Raw genomic sequence first — 16,529 nt, 5'->3', positions numbered from 1 at the left:
TATTTAGTAACCCTCAGTAATACAAAATACCCGCTTACGACGTATCACATCGTAATACTTGGTTTTAATGATTTAATCCCACTTCATTAATTTCTAAGTATGATCCTAATCCTAATCCTACTTACTGGTATAAATTCTCATGTTTATTGACAGGCTTTATTCAGTTTACTAACTCAATATTCACCAGTGTTTACAGAATAAACTATGTCCGCTTCTTAATCGTTATGGCTTCTCAATTTAAAGTTGAAGTGTCCAACTATGTGAAAATACCAGCCGGTTAAATAAACTCCTTGAAGGTGCATTAGAGCAAGTGCAATTTGTATGCGACAGCGATGCCCGCAGACGTTTACGACGAACTAGTAGCAATTAACGCTTAGTGACCGCTGCGTGATTGCAGTATTCACTCACATTTACATTTAAACAGCCTTTTGCAAACTAATTGTTAAATGATTGGATAATTTCGTTTTTCTGGGGGTGATGTGGTGGCCGGGCGTGGGGCGTGCGGCGGGGCGCGTGTCCGGAGGCGGGAGCGAGTGATGTGATGCCCACTCTATAGCAATCGTTTCGGGACGGGACGCAGACGCCTGGCTCGTCACGCACGCTCGGATTTACGCATCGCGCGGGAAAAAAGTTTTTCCCACCGCCGAAAACTGAGTGTACCAACGAAACATTTTAACGACTTTTCCGGATTTTCTCGTGTTTACCTACGTGTCGCTCATCTTGTGGAACTTTTCCATTAATATTTTCTCTGGAATGTGTGTTTATCAGTTCGAAATAATAACTGGTGTAATAAAATTATTGATGAATTATAGTGAAATATCAATATAACTAGAACGTTTTTGTGTATCAGATGGTTTTCTTTGAGGATCGTCATGGGGACTTTAAGGAAAAAGAATCACAACCACGCGTCGGAAAAGCCGAAAGGCAAACTAAGGGTAAGTATATAGGTATAAGAGATCTATAAGCCCTCGGAGCTTTGAAAGCAATTGGCAGACGACTGACTGTTTGGTAGAAAGTTTTCAAGGAATTATTTTTATTTGGGACCTAAAAGGTAGTTGACAAGGTGAGAATGGTAAAAAATATCTACAATCTAGGTAAAAATAGATAGTTTATAGGTACCTATATAATTTAGTTTTGGATCATTATGATGATTCATAGACTGTCACAATGCAACTGAAGGCAGTAACCGTAGCAGCAAACGAAGATTTAAAGTTGGTTGGAAAGTCCATTTTCAAAAAGTATGACATTACAAAAACAAACTCGACCATCATAAAAAACTAAAATGTACTTAATTCAACTTTTATTAAAATCATCACCATAAACATAATATTTTAATACTGCTATGGAACAAAGATACACTAACATTTACATACACTTATACTAACATTTTACCAAGTTGTGACGTTACTTCTACGTGTCATTTGTATGGAGCGTTTAGACGAGTCCAAAATTGTGTGATTTTACTTTTGTCATATCTTGGAAAGCATTGACAATATCACAATATTTTTGTCACTGTTGTTTGTAATAATATAATGGCCTTGGAATAGTGATCACAACAAAAAAATGTCAACTGCCTAATGCAGCAGATAATGTAGGTTTTTTTTTAATAAACAATTTTGAGTAAATAATGAAATTTTCAGAAAAAATATGTTGAGTCGGGGGAAAGTACATGAAACTGATACACCACCTAACTAACATAAACCTGACTAACAGGTGAGTCAGGTTTATTTGTCTTCGACTGTAGTTAAATCATCAATCAATCAATACATACTTATAATAAAAAAGTAAAAAAAAGTGTTTCTGTACATAGAAGATATTTAATTAAAAAAAATTGAGTTCGATAAGAATTTAAAAAAAGTCTGTTTGTCTGCTTGTTTGCACCGCTAATCTCTGGATCTACTGGACGGATTTGAATGAAACTTTTGTACTATGATGGTACAGCTAAACTATAGGAAATATTGAAATGACGCCTTAACAAAAGTTATTCAGATTGATGATCTGTTGAGGTATAAAATTCGAAGATCTGGAAAACCTGAAGAAGAGTCATAATAGTTCAGCTAAATTATAGAAAATATACTTTTTTAGTCTGATTAGCATCTTCTGTATGTATAGATATCGTTACATTTGCCTGTACAATTGAATTTCTCTAATAATTTTGACTTCTTACCAAAAATTTTTCAGCCACAGGAACGATATCGCAGGCATCAGCTAGTTATAAAAATAATCGAAAACCCACAGTTATAATAAAGTAAAGTAAAGTAATGTCTGCAGAAAAACAGTAACGTTACTAATTACGTTACGTTACGTTATTAACTACATTATTAACAGGTATTTTTATAATTGTCTTCGTCTACTTATTTGCTACTTTCTTATCAGTGTCATGACGTGGAATGATGCAAAATTAAAAAAAAACTTAGTTTATATTATACAACCTAATAGGTCAACATTTTCCATTCGATTCGAAGCAATGTTTACTTACATACCATTTTAAAAATAAGGTTTAAAACGATGAAAAATTGGGAGTTGCATATTTTAAGCCCAATTGAAATATATGCATACCTATGCATATACTTAGATCGATAAAGCGTCAAAAGTTAAGTAACTACGTGTACATTTTTATGCGAATTTTACCCAAAGCATTGATTAGGTCCTTGAAGAGTAGCAGTAAAGTAAGATTTCCCAATAATTCCTCGAGAACGGAAAAAACGCTGCATCTTACGCGTACGAATTCGCGGACTAATGCCAGGAAAATGTTAGAATCTGTGATTCCAAGACTAATCACGATCTATGCGTAGGATGTCTGTATGTATGTACACATCTCCGAAATCCTATAATTAATTTGTCTTTGTTGACATAACGAGAAAATCAACCCTCGATTAAGCACAGTAACGAAAATGAAAAGGTCTATGTGCTAGAACAATGTGAAAAAAATAATTGTCATGCCGGTCAAAAGGATATCATCCACTTACCATCCAGAAACGAACGTATAAATATTATAACGACAACAAATACGACATGAAATATTTTGATTTTAAATAAATCAATTGTAAGATTATGACTTGATGCTTGCAGACATACCCAGGTGAAGTAAGCTTTATAAAAATATGTTTATAGTACATAATTAACATGGTGTTAATCATGATAGTTCTGTTAGTTTATATCATTATCAGATAAGGGGCACAAGAGATAAAGTTTGTTTCACACGTACAAGAATGCGTGGGTTTGCGCGGCAAACATAATTAATATCGTCATTAATTATATTGATAGATCAACAAATTTATTGGCTGTGTACCTACATTTAAATTTCCAGGAAATCGAATGCTTATATTTCAATTCGAATATCTTTATTAATTTAAAATCGAAATGTTTTTTTATCAACCAGTTAATATTTCATTGGAATCGTTATCGGTCAACTTTGCCTATAGCTATAGCATGTACCTTACTAAATAATACTTATGATAAAATATATAAAACATGCTTAATATATGTATTATTTTTGCAAGTGATAACTTCATATTAAAACTTTTTCTTGAATGTCGTTATCAACTGATGTAACTTTGGTGGTTATGTCAAATTCAAACATGTACTTATATAAAAGGTTTTCCTAATACGTACCTACTTCAACGAGCAATGTAGGTCCAATTATATTTATTAAATACGACAGAAATGAGTTTGTAGTACTTCAACCTATTTTTACAACTACGCATGTTAAAAATATGTGGTAATTTACAAAGATGCCTTGTCAATGTAAGCCGAAGACGCAATAAAAGACATTTACATCGCCAAGTAAAATGGAAATCCCATTCACTGGGATCGCTCGTAATGAAATTTTGTCACCATAAAGAATCTTATTTATTTTATTGCTCATTCTGAACTTATTGGACAAAGTTTACCTTTTACAAACTTACGAAATACGTTTTTGCCGTGCAATTGAATATTGTCGATGCGCATGCGCAGCCGCGCACGTACTTGCCGTGTGTCGAGTTAGTATTTATGTAGAGAATTTTATTATCATTAATTACCCTTTAATGACAGACCTATTAGAACATTGGCAGCCAACCTATTTGCCAGGAAGATACTTAGGTAATTATACCTATGTGAAACCTAAAGCTGCAATGCTCATGTAAGATAAACTTCTTATATAGCTGTACATAGTGTTCGATTAAATCAAACATAGTATTTAGTTAGTAATAGTCATAGACAATTAATTTTTGTGGCCCCCCTGTTTTCATCTTCCGCTGTGTTCGTGTTAGCCTTACTAAGTCAAATAAAGAAAACACAAAAAAAAACATTATTTTTTATATTATTTCAACACATAAAAAAACTATAGTTTTTAAAATTTGTTTTCTACCTAAACATGTCCTCTTCTGGCCTAGATTTGTCCCTAAAATAGATTTATTAGAGCACCCTTAAAAATCTTAAACAAGGTAAGCTCAACTTAGTTAACACAAAAATTTTCCCTGATTTACTTTTGTAACGATGGCTGATAAAAGTAATGAACTAATGTAAAGTAAACAATACTATTAGGGCAAAACTGTTTATTTTGTACTTGGGGCGATAATAATTAAGTAATAACGGGAGCCGCCAAGTTTGGAATGAGCAATGTTGTGACCTCTGACCGGAGTATCGCCTCAGCTTTCTGGAGATGGCGTACTTTGTGATGTGATTGAAGTCTGCCGACGGTTTCATTTATTGCTAATTACTAGCGATTCGCCTCGGATTCGCATGAGAGGAGGTATAATTACGTCCAGGTTATACAATATTATATAGTCTTGAACGCACAAAGGCACCAGATAATATATCATACTGCTGCCTTTTGTAGAAGAAAGGAGTCAGCACGTGACTTTGGCGATTCGTAAACATTTTATTTTATATTATTGAAGTCATTAAGGTTGAAAATGGCATTCACTCATTAAGGAAGACTAAAGACAAGCAGGCTACATCAATAACTAACTGAGACCGGCTGCATGCATACATAACATATCCAAAATTTCAAGATGATAATGGGACAAAAGCGAGAATCAGGGTACAAACGATTTATAATGTTAGTGATCAATTTATAATGGATTGATTTTTCAGAAAAAGATGCCGCCTTGATGATGTAAGTATATTTTGTCTAGTCTGCTCACGTAAAATATAGCTCTGTATCTTCGAGGAATCAATTAAGCGTAAATGGAAGCTCAACCAACCTTGTGAAACTAATACAAAATTACAAAAATAAATATTCAGAAATTAATCAAATATCAGACTTTGTCTATCGAATAAAGAATACGAAATCGCTTGGGAACGAAGTTTTCAGAAAATGTTAAACGTTTTATATAAATATCCCATGTATAAGGATATAAATTACTTTGTATCAAACAACAAAGATAAATGTAGGCAGTGGCGGATTAACAGAATTGCTGCCCGTAATCTACTCAAAGTTTGCCGCCCTTTCTTCTTTCTGCATTTCTGTTTCGATACCCTGGTTTTATTAACATATATTAATTAATTGTTCTGTCAATGAAATTGTAGCGTGTTTTACATGATTTGTGTAGGTAGGTACTATTATTGTCTTCATATATCAGATTTTTTCGTAATTGATATGATTATAAAATAGGAATAATTTTACAACCTATTTTATGAGCTAAGAAAAGCTCAATCTTGCATTACAGTTATGTGTTATATTTATTTAGTTTGCAGGCCGGATATAATTGTATTTCTTTGAGATTCAGAAAGATATATTGTGTATATAAATAGGTCCCCCCAAATTTACTTATGTAACAACAATATGCCAAATGCTCTAAATGTAATGTGATATCCATCACACTTCTTTCAGTTTCACATCTATCTATCTATAATTCCAATTCTAATCTAATCTAAAAAGGCTAATCTAAAAAAAGGTTTTCACGTAACAAACGTACGTAGTACAGTTCTGATTCAGAGTTGAATATTAATCGACGACAATTTAATCACCTAAATTGGCAAATGCGAACTGCCTTAGCAAGCTTAAACTTGTATGAAAATTTGAAATTCGAAATAAAATAAATTTATTATTATAGATTCCTAGAGACAGTCTCTAGGAATTCCTTCACAGGTCGTGACTTGCATTTGGACATAGACATAGGACATATTTCCAATTTATTATTTACCTTTTTCTGTATTTTAATAACGACTAATGAATAACTAACGAGCCAAAGTAAATAAAAGTTCTATAAACATATCCCTAAAAATAATGTTATCAATATCACGCACCGACCTCTGCCCCGTTCACACAAAAATATAGGAAAAGAAACGAATATTGTTTTAATAAGTACATACTGTGTCGGGTGGAACTTTCTTCGAATTGACACTTATCATTACATTTCTCGTAAATCTTTAACGGTTGGTTATCAGGAGATCAATTAATAACACGGACAAGGTGGCCCAACAGGGCTTCATAAACAATCGCATGGCAGATCGGCATTTCTATATAGAGGACGTTAGTCTGTAAGACCTTATCTACTTATGTAAATAGAACATTATTGCTTATGTATATTAAGTGAAGGCTTAATAATTTATTAATAGGAAAGAAAAGAAAATACCTAAGTATTTAAATGAGTTCGGTCTTCTTCATTCAAATCTTATGTTCCAAAACATTTTCAATTCCGTGGCGTGGCGACTCTTTAGGATTTTTAGCTATTAGTGCGGATGAGATTCCATATATTTTTTTATAAGAAGATTCGATTCTACAATTATTTGAAAAAAGTTATGTTTGACGTAACTTTTTCAATTCAGTTAGTATACGACTCGACGACGACGATATAACGACTTTGTTCAATTCAGTTAGTATTATGTGAAAAGTTTAAATATTTTATTTTGTAATCATATTAGGCAGGGAAGGTCAACAACCGAAGAGAGAGTGCCACAAGGACTAAATATTTTCGCTTTTTTTCGTAATTAGGTACAGTTTGTGAAATAAAATAAGCGGGTATTTATTAGTGTTGAACTGAGCAGGGCGGGAGAGCGATAGCAGGGTCACGTTCCTGAGATAAAGCCGAAGATAAGGCCGTCTTCAGAGCGCGATTGTCTTCACTGCGGGCTTGCTCGTGTGTAGTTCGTTACCACTGTTTTAATGAACGATTCATTTCAACTCTTTACCCCCTAGCCAACACACTTTACTATCTGTTATTGTAACGGAAAGGGATGCAGGTATGCCTACCTATATGAAAGAAAGAGAAGTTGAACAAATTTACGTGCATGTCTTTCATTTTAATAAGTTGCAGCAACAGACAGATTTTCGAATTAATTTGTTTTATTAATCCCCAGAATAATTCTGCATTTGCGTACGTGGCACCGTAGCTCATCAACAGATGAACCGATTTGGATGCGGTTTTTTAATATGTTAACTTATTTTTATGCGGTGGCTCTTAGATATGTTTAATCGAAATCGGTTCAGCCGTTCAAAAGTTGTAGCGAAATTAATATTGAAAGTCGGGGTTTTTTTAATTCGTCTAACAAATAAACTTGTCTATTAGATGTTATGACAATTTTCTACAGATATTCTGAGGTGACAGGCTGTGATGGATTTATTTATTTTAATCTGAGTTATAGTGTACGTATTAGAGCCCGGTTGCATTGCTCCGTTGCGTCATTTTTACCGCTCTGTTATGCTCCGTCAACGCATGTAAAGTAACCATGCATACATCGACATCAATGCCGCAGTAACAGCAATAAATTTGGATATGTCAACGTGCTGTTGAGTGTACAGTCGGCAGATAAAGCTAACCCTCCACCAGACTACCTTTCTATCACAGGAGGATCAGGTTTATCTGCCTCAGACTGTACCTACGACAATTCGGATGTTGTTAGTGAACCCTCAAGTACTTATTAGGTATTTCCTGTATCTATCGGGTCAACGTATCGTAATAGACATGGCACTAAATATAGACTTAAACAATAGCTCTCGGTAACAACAATAAGGTTTAATTATATGCCAGGAGATTGCTGGAAGAATTACGATGTCAAGCGCCTTTTGCCTTTCTGTGTGGCAGAAGTTTTAGAGAAGGGCAAATTATAAGAAAAATAATAACTGAAGGCAATTTTTGCTTCTTTATATCTCTTACGACAATTTATCGTACGTAATTATTTTTGTCTAGTTTCTCTCCCTCTCTTCGCGCGTTCCTGGTTGCATTATCGTCTATGACACGTCCGGGGTACGCGAATAAAAAATATATTTTCAATCGTCGTTGGGAATACTATTCTCGCCTGACGAATGTCAAGGAATATTATCCCTCAGTCTCCTCGTACAACCTCCATGGAGGATATGGAGTGATCATATTTTAAGGCGGGAACCACACGCATACTTAATGTATAGTTACATAAACTTTTTAATAAACAAGGTATAGTGTTTCTCGTTTTATTTTGGCCAAGGTATTAACGTATCTTTAACAGCTGATTAATTTCTTTAATTTCCTTAGGAATGTTACGTCAAGTTATCTATCGGCTTGTTGACAAATACAAATTAAACTTCTAGTCAAGTCTTTATCGGTTAGACTACATTGGTAATTACAATTTCTCAGAAATTGAGCATTTGTATTAAGTTGTACGTATTTACATACACAAGGGACAAAGGTACTTCTACAAGTACCCTTGTATTAAAGGATGCCATAATTGTCTCTAATAACAGGATCTTACAGAATCAGATATAGTATCACGTACTTTTCTCCATATGTGGTTGACAAAGCCAAGAATTGTGACATTTAGATGCCATGTTCAGCTACTTATAATTATATAAGTATAGAAATGAAACTGAAATTAAACAATAATAGGTAGCTAGCATATCGTCTATGATAAGAATCTCCATTATATATATACCTTAGCCATTTCTCATTATTGGCTTTTACAACCTGCGCAGTAGAAGAAATAGCTGGCACATTTTGTTTGTGTAATTTTTTGATAGCTCCAGACTAAATCCTCCGGGAAGACGTCAAAAACTCAATGTACTTCTGCGGGTCTTTATGGTGATGTAAAAATGTATTTTATTGCACTCTTCGTTATTCGAATGTCGTTTTCAACTTTATGTAAATTGTATGTCCTGTCAATGGGACTTGTACTTATTTTTGTTCTAGCGTGTGGTACCCGGTAAGCATAAGACTTCTCTTAAAATAAAATACCTAGTTTAAGTTTGGCTTTTGTGAACTTGACATTAATAATATAAGTACCAATCAACGATATATTTACAAGCATCAATAATATAACCAACATTGAAATATATGGTTGGTTCAGAGGTCGCGTTGTCCACGCATATAAATCAACTGACCTCGGGTCAAAGCAATTCCAAAAAAACGATGAAGCGGGAAGTGTGGCTGCTGTAAATACCCAGGTAATACTCAACCAGTTGTGAGTTACTTCGTAGTATAGTACTGAAGGTTTGGTCTATACTGCAGAAAGATAGATACACGCTTTACGGTCGTCAAATAATAAGGACTTCAGTCGGATTTAGCTAGTCTCTAAGGAAGTTGCCTCGTATTATGGGACGATATACCTTATAGTTGGATCCTAGATGAACAATTGTTACTAAGTATATTTTATAATATATCCGTATGAGAAGGTACCTACAGAAAAACATCCAAGACCAATTATAAATAAATATCCATCTTGACCTACTTAATTGGAGTTCAAACCCGGGCCTCTTGGTTCGAAGGCAAAGACTTTACAACTGCGCCCCAAAGAAATTTAATGAACTGGAGCTTTCATCAATTAATTAAGCTGAATTAACAGATACACGAACAAAAGTAATTTATCTCTTTTCAGACAAAAAATACATAAAAAATAAGACAATTTTGTGTGATTTTGTAAATTAATTTTTATTTAAAATCATAATTTCTTATTCAATAATTATTTTTTTTATGATAGGCTCCATTGGCCAGTATATCATACTGTTCATGGATATCAATATTCAACAATATATACATTGATACCTTATTAAGAATGGGTACTTTTTATTGAGAAAACGATCCTGATGTCCAGAACCAGAAACTTGACCAACTCAAAAAGGAACAAATCTTTATTTATCTGTTAACTGGGTACCCATTACTGATCGCCTTTTTTGGACATAATTAAAACGCTGTGCTTATTTAATTGTAACTATACGATTTTCGTTGAATAAAAACGTTTACCAAGTTTATAGTAGACTAGGATCTCGCTCCAGCTTCGCTCGGGTAAAAACATAATAAAAAGTAGTCTACTCGTATGTCACTTCTGAAGGCTTAGTAGTTTGTGAATTACAAACATAAATACAAATCTTTCCTCTTTATATTGTAATTATGGGTTAACCTCGATTGCAAAAAATATTTGCCATTCCAAAATGGTTCGATAACTGTTTTAATAACTATTAACAAAGTATGTATGTACTTCACGCCTTAAAAAATATTACGGTACATTGAGAAAATAGTTTACTTATTCGTTTTGTTACCAAATCACCTTCGGAGAAAACATTTTTCTAGCGGTCCACTATCTAGCGCTCAACGCTCAATGTGTTGGGGTAATTTATTTACCCATTCATTATTTTATTAATATTAGACAATACACCACTATCTTGAAAATCACTTTCTCTACTTTCTATTAGGCCTATCTTATGACGCTATAATCCTCGAGGTGTTGAAATGTCTCTTGTAGAATGCTAACATTTTCAGCTTTTAAGTAGGTTACTATTCTCCATTTCAATATCAATAAAATGTTGTAAATCCATAGAAATCTAGATATTTTTTTCATGTTACGCGCAGAAATAGCCAATATCGACGTCGGCGTTAAGTGCTAGACGACAATCAAATAAACAGACCGCCGGCTCAAGGGCGGCCGCTTTTTTGTATTCAATAGGTACTGTAAAAATAAATAGAGTGCAAATCGATACAACTTTTTAGGTTCTTTGAGGAGACGATACAACTTTTTAGGTTCTTTTCTTCATTAGTAATAATAAAAGTTACTTAAGTGTTAGAGACCAACGCGCATAATCATTTGTGAAAGGTCTATCTCCTTCATCATTTATAGATATCGTGTGTTTTGTTTGTTATAATACAAAACCATATCACCGGTGCTATCTGGAATTGTACCTCTGAAAATTATTTTTTCTGGCTCGAGATGCTGTCTCTTTTTTACCTGGGCTTCTCCGTTTCTTCCTCAGCCGTTGAATGTCGCCCATGATTCGCTTTCCTAGTTATGCGCGAGCATAAGCATTCCTAGTCTTCAGACCATTGTCTCGCATATCATCCTTGACGACATCAAGGCTGCACTTCTTGGATTTGCCCCTACGTAATTTACCGATCACACTCTGTTATTGCATTGTCAAAATATCTATGGCAGAATGTGTATCATCTCTTCTCTCTTTAGATTGCGACTGCGCCGTCCCACGCCCGGCTAACTCATACATGTTTGCCGGAGGTATCGATATTTCAACCGATTACCATCTATTCCGCCCGCCGATATATTAAAATTATCAATTTCATAGCAAGATCCGCCTATATATATGAAGACATAATGTTAAATTATATAAGAGTAATTTTAAAGGGAGGTTATTATTATTTTTATGTGAGAAATTTCCTAACTTTATAACCACAGACAAGGAACAGAAAGTACAAGGGTCGACTGCATGACACAAACACTTTCTCTCCTGGTGTCTGTGGTTAAACAGTAGTATCATAAGATAGGTAAATTATATGATAGCATTTATATTTCTATGTCTTCCTAACGTAGGTTACTACAAAGCCAGTTGTCTTTCCTTGTGGTCAGCTAAACATACGCAATTTTCTCTGACCACTTCAGATGTATTTCGTGGTTGGCTTGTCTCCAACTTTGTCTTTGTGGTGTTTCTTGCTCAACTCGTGTTTCTTTGAGGCAACATGAAAATGATACCATGCTAAGAGTAATAAATACAACTGCTAAAATCATGTCCAATTATGATCACAAAAACAATGATAGATAATCGATTTTAAACATATGCCTACCCTTGACATACTTATTCTAAACTTAAATTTACGATTGTAATCTGAAACTTGTGTTAAAAAATACAAAATAACACGCCTTCTAAAGATCGAAACATTTTAACAATTTGTTAGAACAAAACAAATCATGATCGTAAAAATTAGTATCATAAACAAAGAGCACTGGCTGACTACTGATGAAAAAGCTGACCCGGTAACCATTAATGCTTCAATTAACGTCATTTAAAAACGTATTAATCACAAACAGACTACAATGTTTGTAAATAAAGATGAGTAAGCCCTTAGATTGGAGATCAGGTATTTGTTTTTTCAAGTACCACAACATACCAACCGACTTCGTCATTAATACAGATTTTTATACGTATATTGCAATGTTTAGATACAAAATTCAGTTATATCTATACGGTAATTTATTTGCTGTAATGCCCTTGTAAGGTTTTGTAAAGTTTTCTGATTATAATGGGTCCAAAAATGTTGAAAGAAACGCTGTTATTAAAAACGTATAGGTAGGTACCCAACGTCTGAAAAAAAAAATTTGCAGCCTAAAATTAATAATACGTAATTTATGATTATAGCTAGAGATGCGAACGACGTACTCTCAATCCTTATAGAAGACGCTAAGCTCTGATTTGTTTTTCTGTATTTATCCTTTAATGCACTCATACAAATAAGGTTATTTCTCCCGAATGAAATAACATACATACACTAATATATGTAAACATTTGATGCCAATAACATCTAGGCATGCAGCGTTGGAACTGCCACATCTAATTAAAGGTTCATTGTGCAAAGTGTGTGCGCAAACTTGAAGAAAACATAGAAGAGTAACTCGTGCTCTTAACCGATATAAATCTTGTGAAATCACTCTAAATAAATATAAAACATAACTAAGTACCATCACTGCTTCGCAACCGACAATACCAACCCTTTAGATTGGAAATACTAACGTTTATAATTGACTAGCTTTGCCTTCGCCCACGTCTATTTCCCAATGGAACAGTAATTTTTTTCGATATATAAAGTAGTATACCTAATGTCCTTCTCCATACTCCTATTATAGGTATCTATGTATACGAAATATGAGAGAATGAAGACAAGATGAATGGTTGAGCCGATGAAGCGTGAAGTGGTAACACACAACATTTCTTTCTCTTTTTATAATATTAGTTACAATTAGTTTTTTTTATACTACCATGTAGTGTAGGCCAACAGGCATATCAATCATCGGTCATTCTGATTAGAAGCTACCACCGCAGCCTATGGACGTTCGCAACACAGATATCACACGCGCTTGTCCACTTAGTGGCTTAGGGTCTTTTGCCACAGCGTCTTATAAATTATTCTCATTATCACCCTCAATTCCGATTATTTTCAACAATTCCCCTTATTATATGACATGGTCTATTCCGTACTCTCCGGAGTTTGCGGTATGTGGGTCGGGTCTTGCAGCGAGGGCGCAGTTCCGAACGACCGCGGCCAACAATTCACGCGGTCCAAATTCGTGTACGCATTATCCACATCAGCATCAGGTGACTGTTTCAACTCCATTTCAAGATCGGCATAGAGATTGCTCAATTTGCTCACATCCGCTTCCATTCCATGGTAGATATCCTCATATTTTGGATTTATAATCATACCGTACAGGACCTATGTAACTACGTACTAATGTTAGAATAAAATGTACCTAGTCAACTTGTATTGTATGTGATGTATATAATATAATAATTACATTATATATGATACAAGGTACAAATAATGCGTTATTAATGTATTCCGAAGGGATTATTCACTAATCGTGGGATTTATCGCATATTTGGCCATGAATAAGTATTTAGATCGTATGCTTGTATTCGGTCAACTTCTGAACCAATTTTTTTCCTTATATGATTTTACCACACACTTTTAACTACAGGAGCGCTGCTACATAATCTATCAGGGCGTTTGACCATTGGTTAACTTCACACATGGTCTAATAGTGGGTAATCCGAACTGTCGCATGTGCAGAATGTGATTCGCATTCTTCGTGCATCCTCTGCACCCGTCGCTTTCTCTTCTCTGTATTAACGTGAAAGTGGCCACTTAAAGCTCATAGGCAATTTTCTCTTCGATTAACCAATTGCAATCGAAGCCTCTCTTCCTATTTATATTTATTGCGTTATATCAACTACAAATTCGTACCTGTTCGATTTAATGATATGATGGGTTTATCTAGCTAAAGCCATTAGAATACTAATATTAATGAAGTGATCCTGTGTTTCCTTTTTGGAAATAAGATATGGTGCCAATAAACACATAAAAAACTTGTCACAAAAATTGTAGGGAAGTATTAGTAACTATTCGGCCATATTACTCTGGACCTTGCGATGATGAGGACACGTATTTCTACTGGTACGGTATGCAAAACAAGTAAAGAAAATATGTAGTCAACTTACATATTTTCCACCTAGTCAACGAATTTGCTAACCGTAGTATCTACCAAAGAAACGGGACTACGTAGAGGTAGCTGTATGATTTGAAATGGGATCGGGAAGGATTTCCACGTTATTATTACAGCGAGGTTCAGAGCACAGATTATACATATAATTCTTCCAGTGGTAAATGTGGCGGTGTTATTTAATGGTAAACTTAGCCTGCACTATTTGTTACAGTTTCGCAAATTACGCCCGTAGGTACGCACCGATTACCAAAATAACATTAAGAGTATTCAGGCCGCCCCAAAACATTAGCAGCTACAGTTTTATTGAAACGTAAACCTAAATATTAACTGTTTCGCTAACCGCAATACAATTGTGTCAAATTACATTAGTAGGTATGAATTTATTACCTTCGAAATTGCAATCGGTAGATCAAAGCGTTGGGAGCCTTCGCGGAAGATTTATTAAAAATAAACACTCGTGTCAGGGTTTACGGTTTGATGGCATAATAAAAGTGTTCTTTTTGACACCAATCTGGTGTTTATTAAACGGGACGAATGCGACCCGAAACCCAACACCGCGACGTCTGTCGAGTGACACCACTCGTCTTGTTTGATCTACTGAGAGCTTTTTAAAACTTTTTATGACATAGTTTAGTGCGCTTTAGGCGCCTTTACTGCTGAATAAACATTCAGCATATTTGTCACGGCCGCTTTGGGAGATTAACGAATCTTTCTTGTCTTTCCACTTGATCCGTCAGAATTGTGACTCGCATTCTGTACGAATTTGGGATTCTGCCTATGGTCATTGACACGTAATAAAATCTCGATCTCTTAGTAAAATAATTCAATTGAAATTAAAATCGCTTACAATCGATTTATTCCACACTTCTAACTAACGCGCTAATTCTTCGAAATATTCAAAAGGATTCTTCATAACTTCTGAAAAACATGTGCAGCTGATAATTGTCTTACCTATTTAACTCGTAAACAAATATCATATTAATTTTTATCCATATTCGTAATACAACTCTACAAGCGTCAATACAGTTGTTTACATTAGTGATCCGTTGAAGTTATCTTAAAGTAATCAAGGCCTATTGAAAAATTCGTTAACGTAAACAAAATAAAGGGCTATGATTTCATTTATATTTTTGTCTATGGTTATAATGGTTGATGCGTTGTTGATGTTTCAGGAAGAGTTGTGTTGTTAGAGTCGAGTCGGATCCGTAGAGCGGTGTTAAGACACATTAGGAAAATAGACAGACCAAAATGTTGTTAGGCGGAGGACGGCGGTATACAATATATATATGATACAAATAATAATTATTTACCTCCGCGTGTACCTACTCAAATATTTATATATTTAAGTAATTAACTTAATAATAACGAAATATTTAATTTTTAGATACCTAGTTACTTATAATTTAAATTTTACATAATATTTTTAGTTTTAGAAGCTGTAAATATTCCCGTGCTTTTATTAAAACATTCATAATGATGTGATTTTTGAAAATACCTTGTTGAGTTTATAGTGTTACGATTATTGATATTGTAAGCTTCATAAATAAATAAAAATAATTAAAAATGTTGGTACCCTAGGTCCCCCTCACATGTTTTTAACATTGCAATCGACACACTTTGTACCGTCTGTATTTTCACAAATGAATGTATGAATAATGTGTCTACCATACAGACAGACCTAACTTTTATTGGAAATAAAATTGGAAAAGTTTATGAAACATGTAACAGGGATGTTGGTTTTACGTAGCTCAACATTGAAAATATGGTATACGACCTATCTAAATATTACTATTTGCATTTAGTAAACTTAATGTCTATCACAAATGACATAAGTACCTAGTAACATGTGTTCCGTCAGCTTTTCGGAATTAATAATTTTATTTTATTGTCTTGGAAGACTAACAAATCTTTATACAGAGTAAAATTTAATACTTGCTAAAGTTTGTAGAGAAAATAAGAAATTTCTCTAACAACGAAAAAGAGATAACAAGTTTTCAAATAATTTAATTATTATTTTCTTGGAAAACTAACAAATCTTTATACAGAGTAAAATTAATACTTGCTAAAGATTGTAAAGAAATTTCTTATTTTCTCTACAAACTTTAGCAAGTATTAAATTTGTTCTTCTCTTT

At 34.1% G+C, this 16,529-nt stretch overlaps 1 protein-coding gene across 3 annotated transcripts in view; it reads left to right on the top strand.

The window, feature by feature from the left end:
• Nucleotides 1–487: 487 nt before the first annotated feature.
• The window catches only part of LOC128684004 (tyrosine-protein kinase transmembrane receptor Ror-like), a 33,457-nt gene continuing 17,415 nt past the window's right edge, over nt 488–16,529 (top strand). Inside the window, exon 1 of one of the 3 annotated variants that reach the window (XM_053743541.1) lies at nt 488–935. In XM_053743541.1, the coding sequence (XP_053599516.1) occupies nt 873–935 (63 nt within the window). In that variant the 5' untranslated portion in view covers nt 488–872. The remainder of the gene's footprint in view (nt 936–16,529) is intronic. The other 2 variants (XM_053770165.2, XM_053770162.1) reach the window with 2 other exon arrangements.

This window comes from Plodia interpunctella, chromosome 1 (assembly GCF_027563975.2).
Source record: "Plodia interpunctella isolate USDA-ARS_2022_Savannah chromosome 1, ilPloInte3.2, whole genome shotgun sequence".
NCBI lineage: Eukaryota > Metazoa > Arthropoda > Insecta > Lepidoptera > Pyralidae > Plodia > Plodia interpunctella.
Note: the sequence above shows the minus strand (reverse complement) of the source record. Positions and strands in the feature narration are given on the sequence as shown.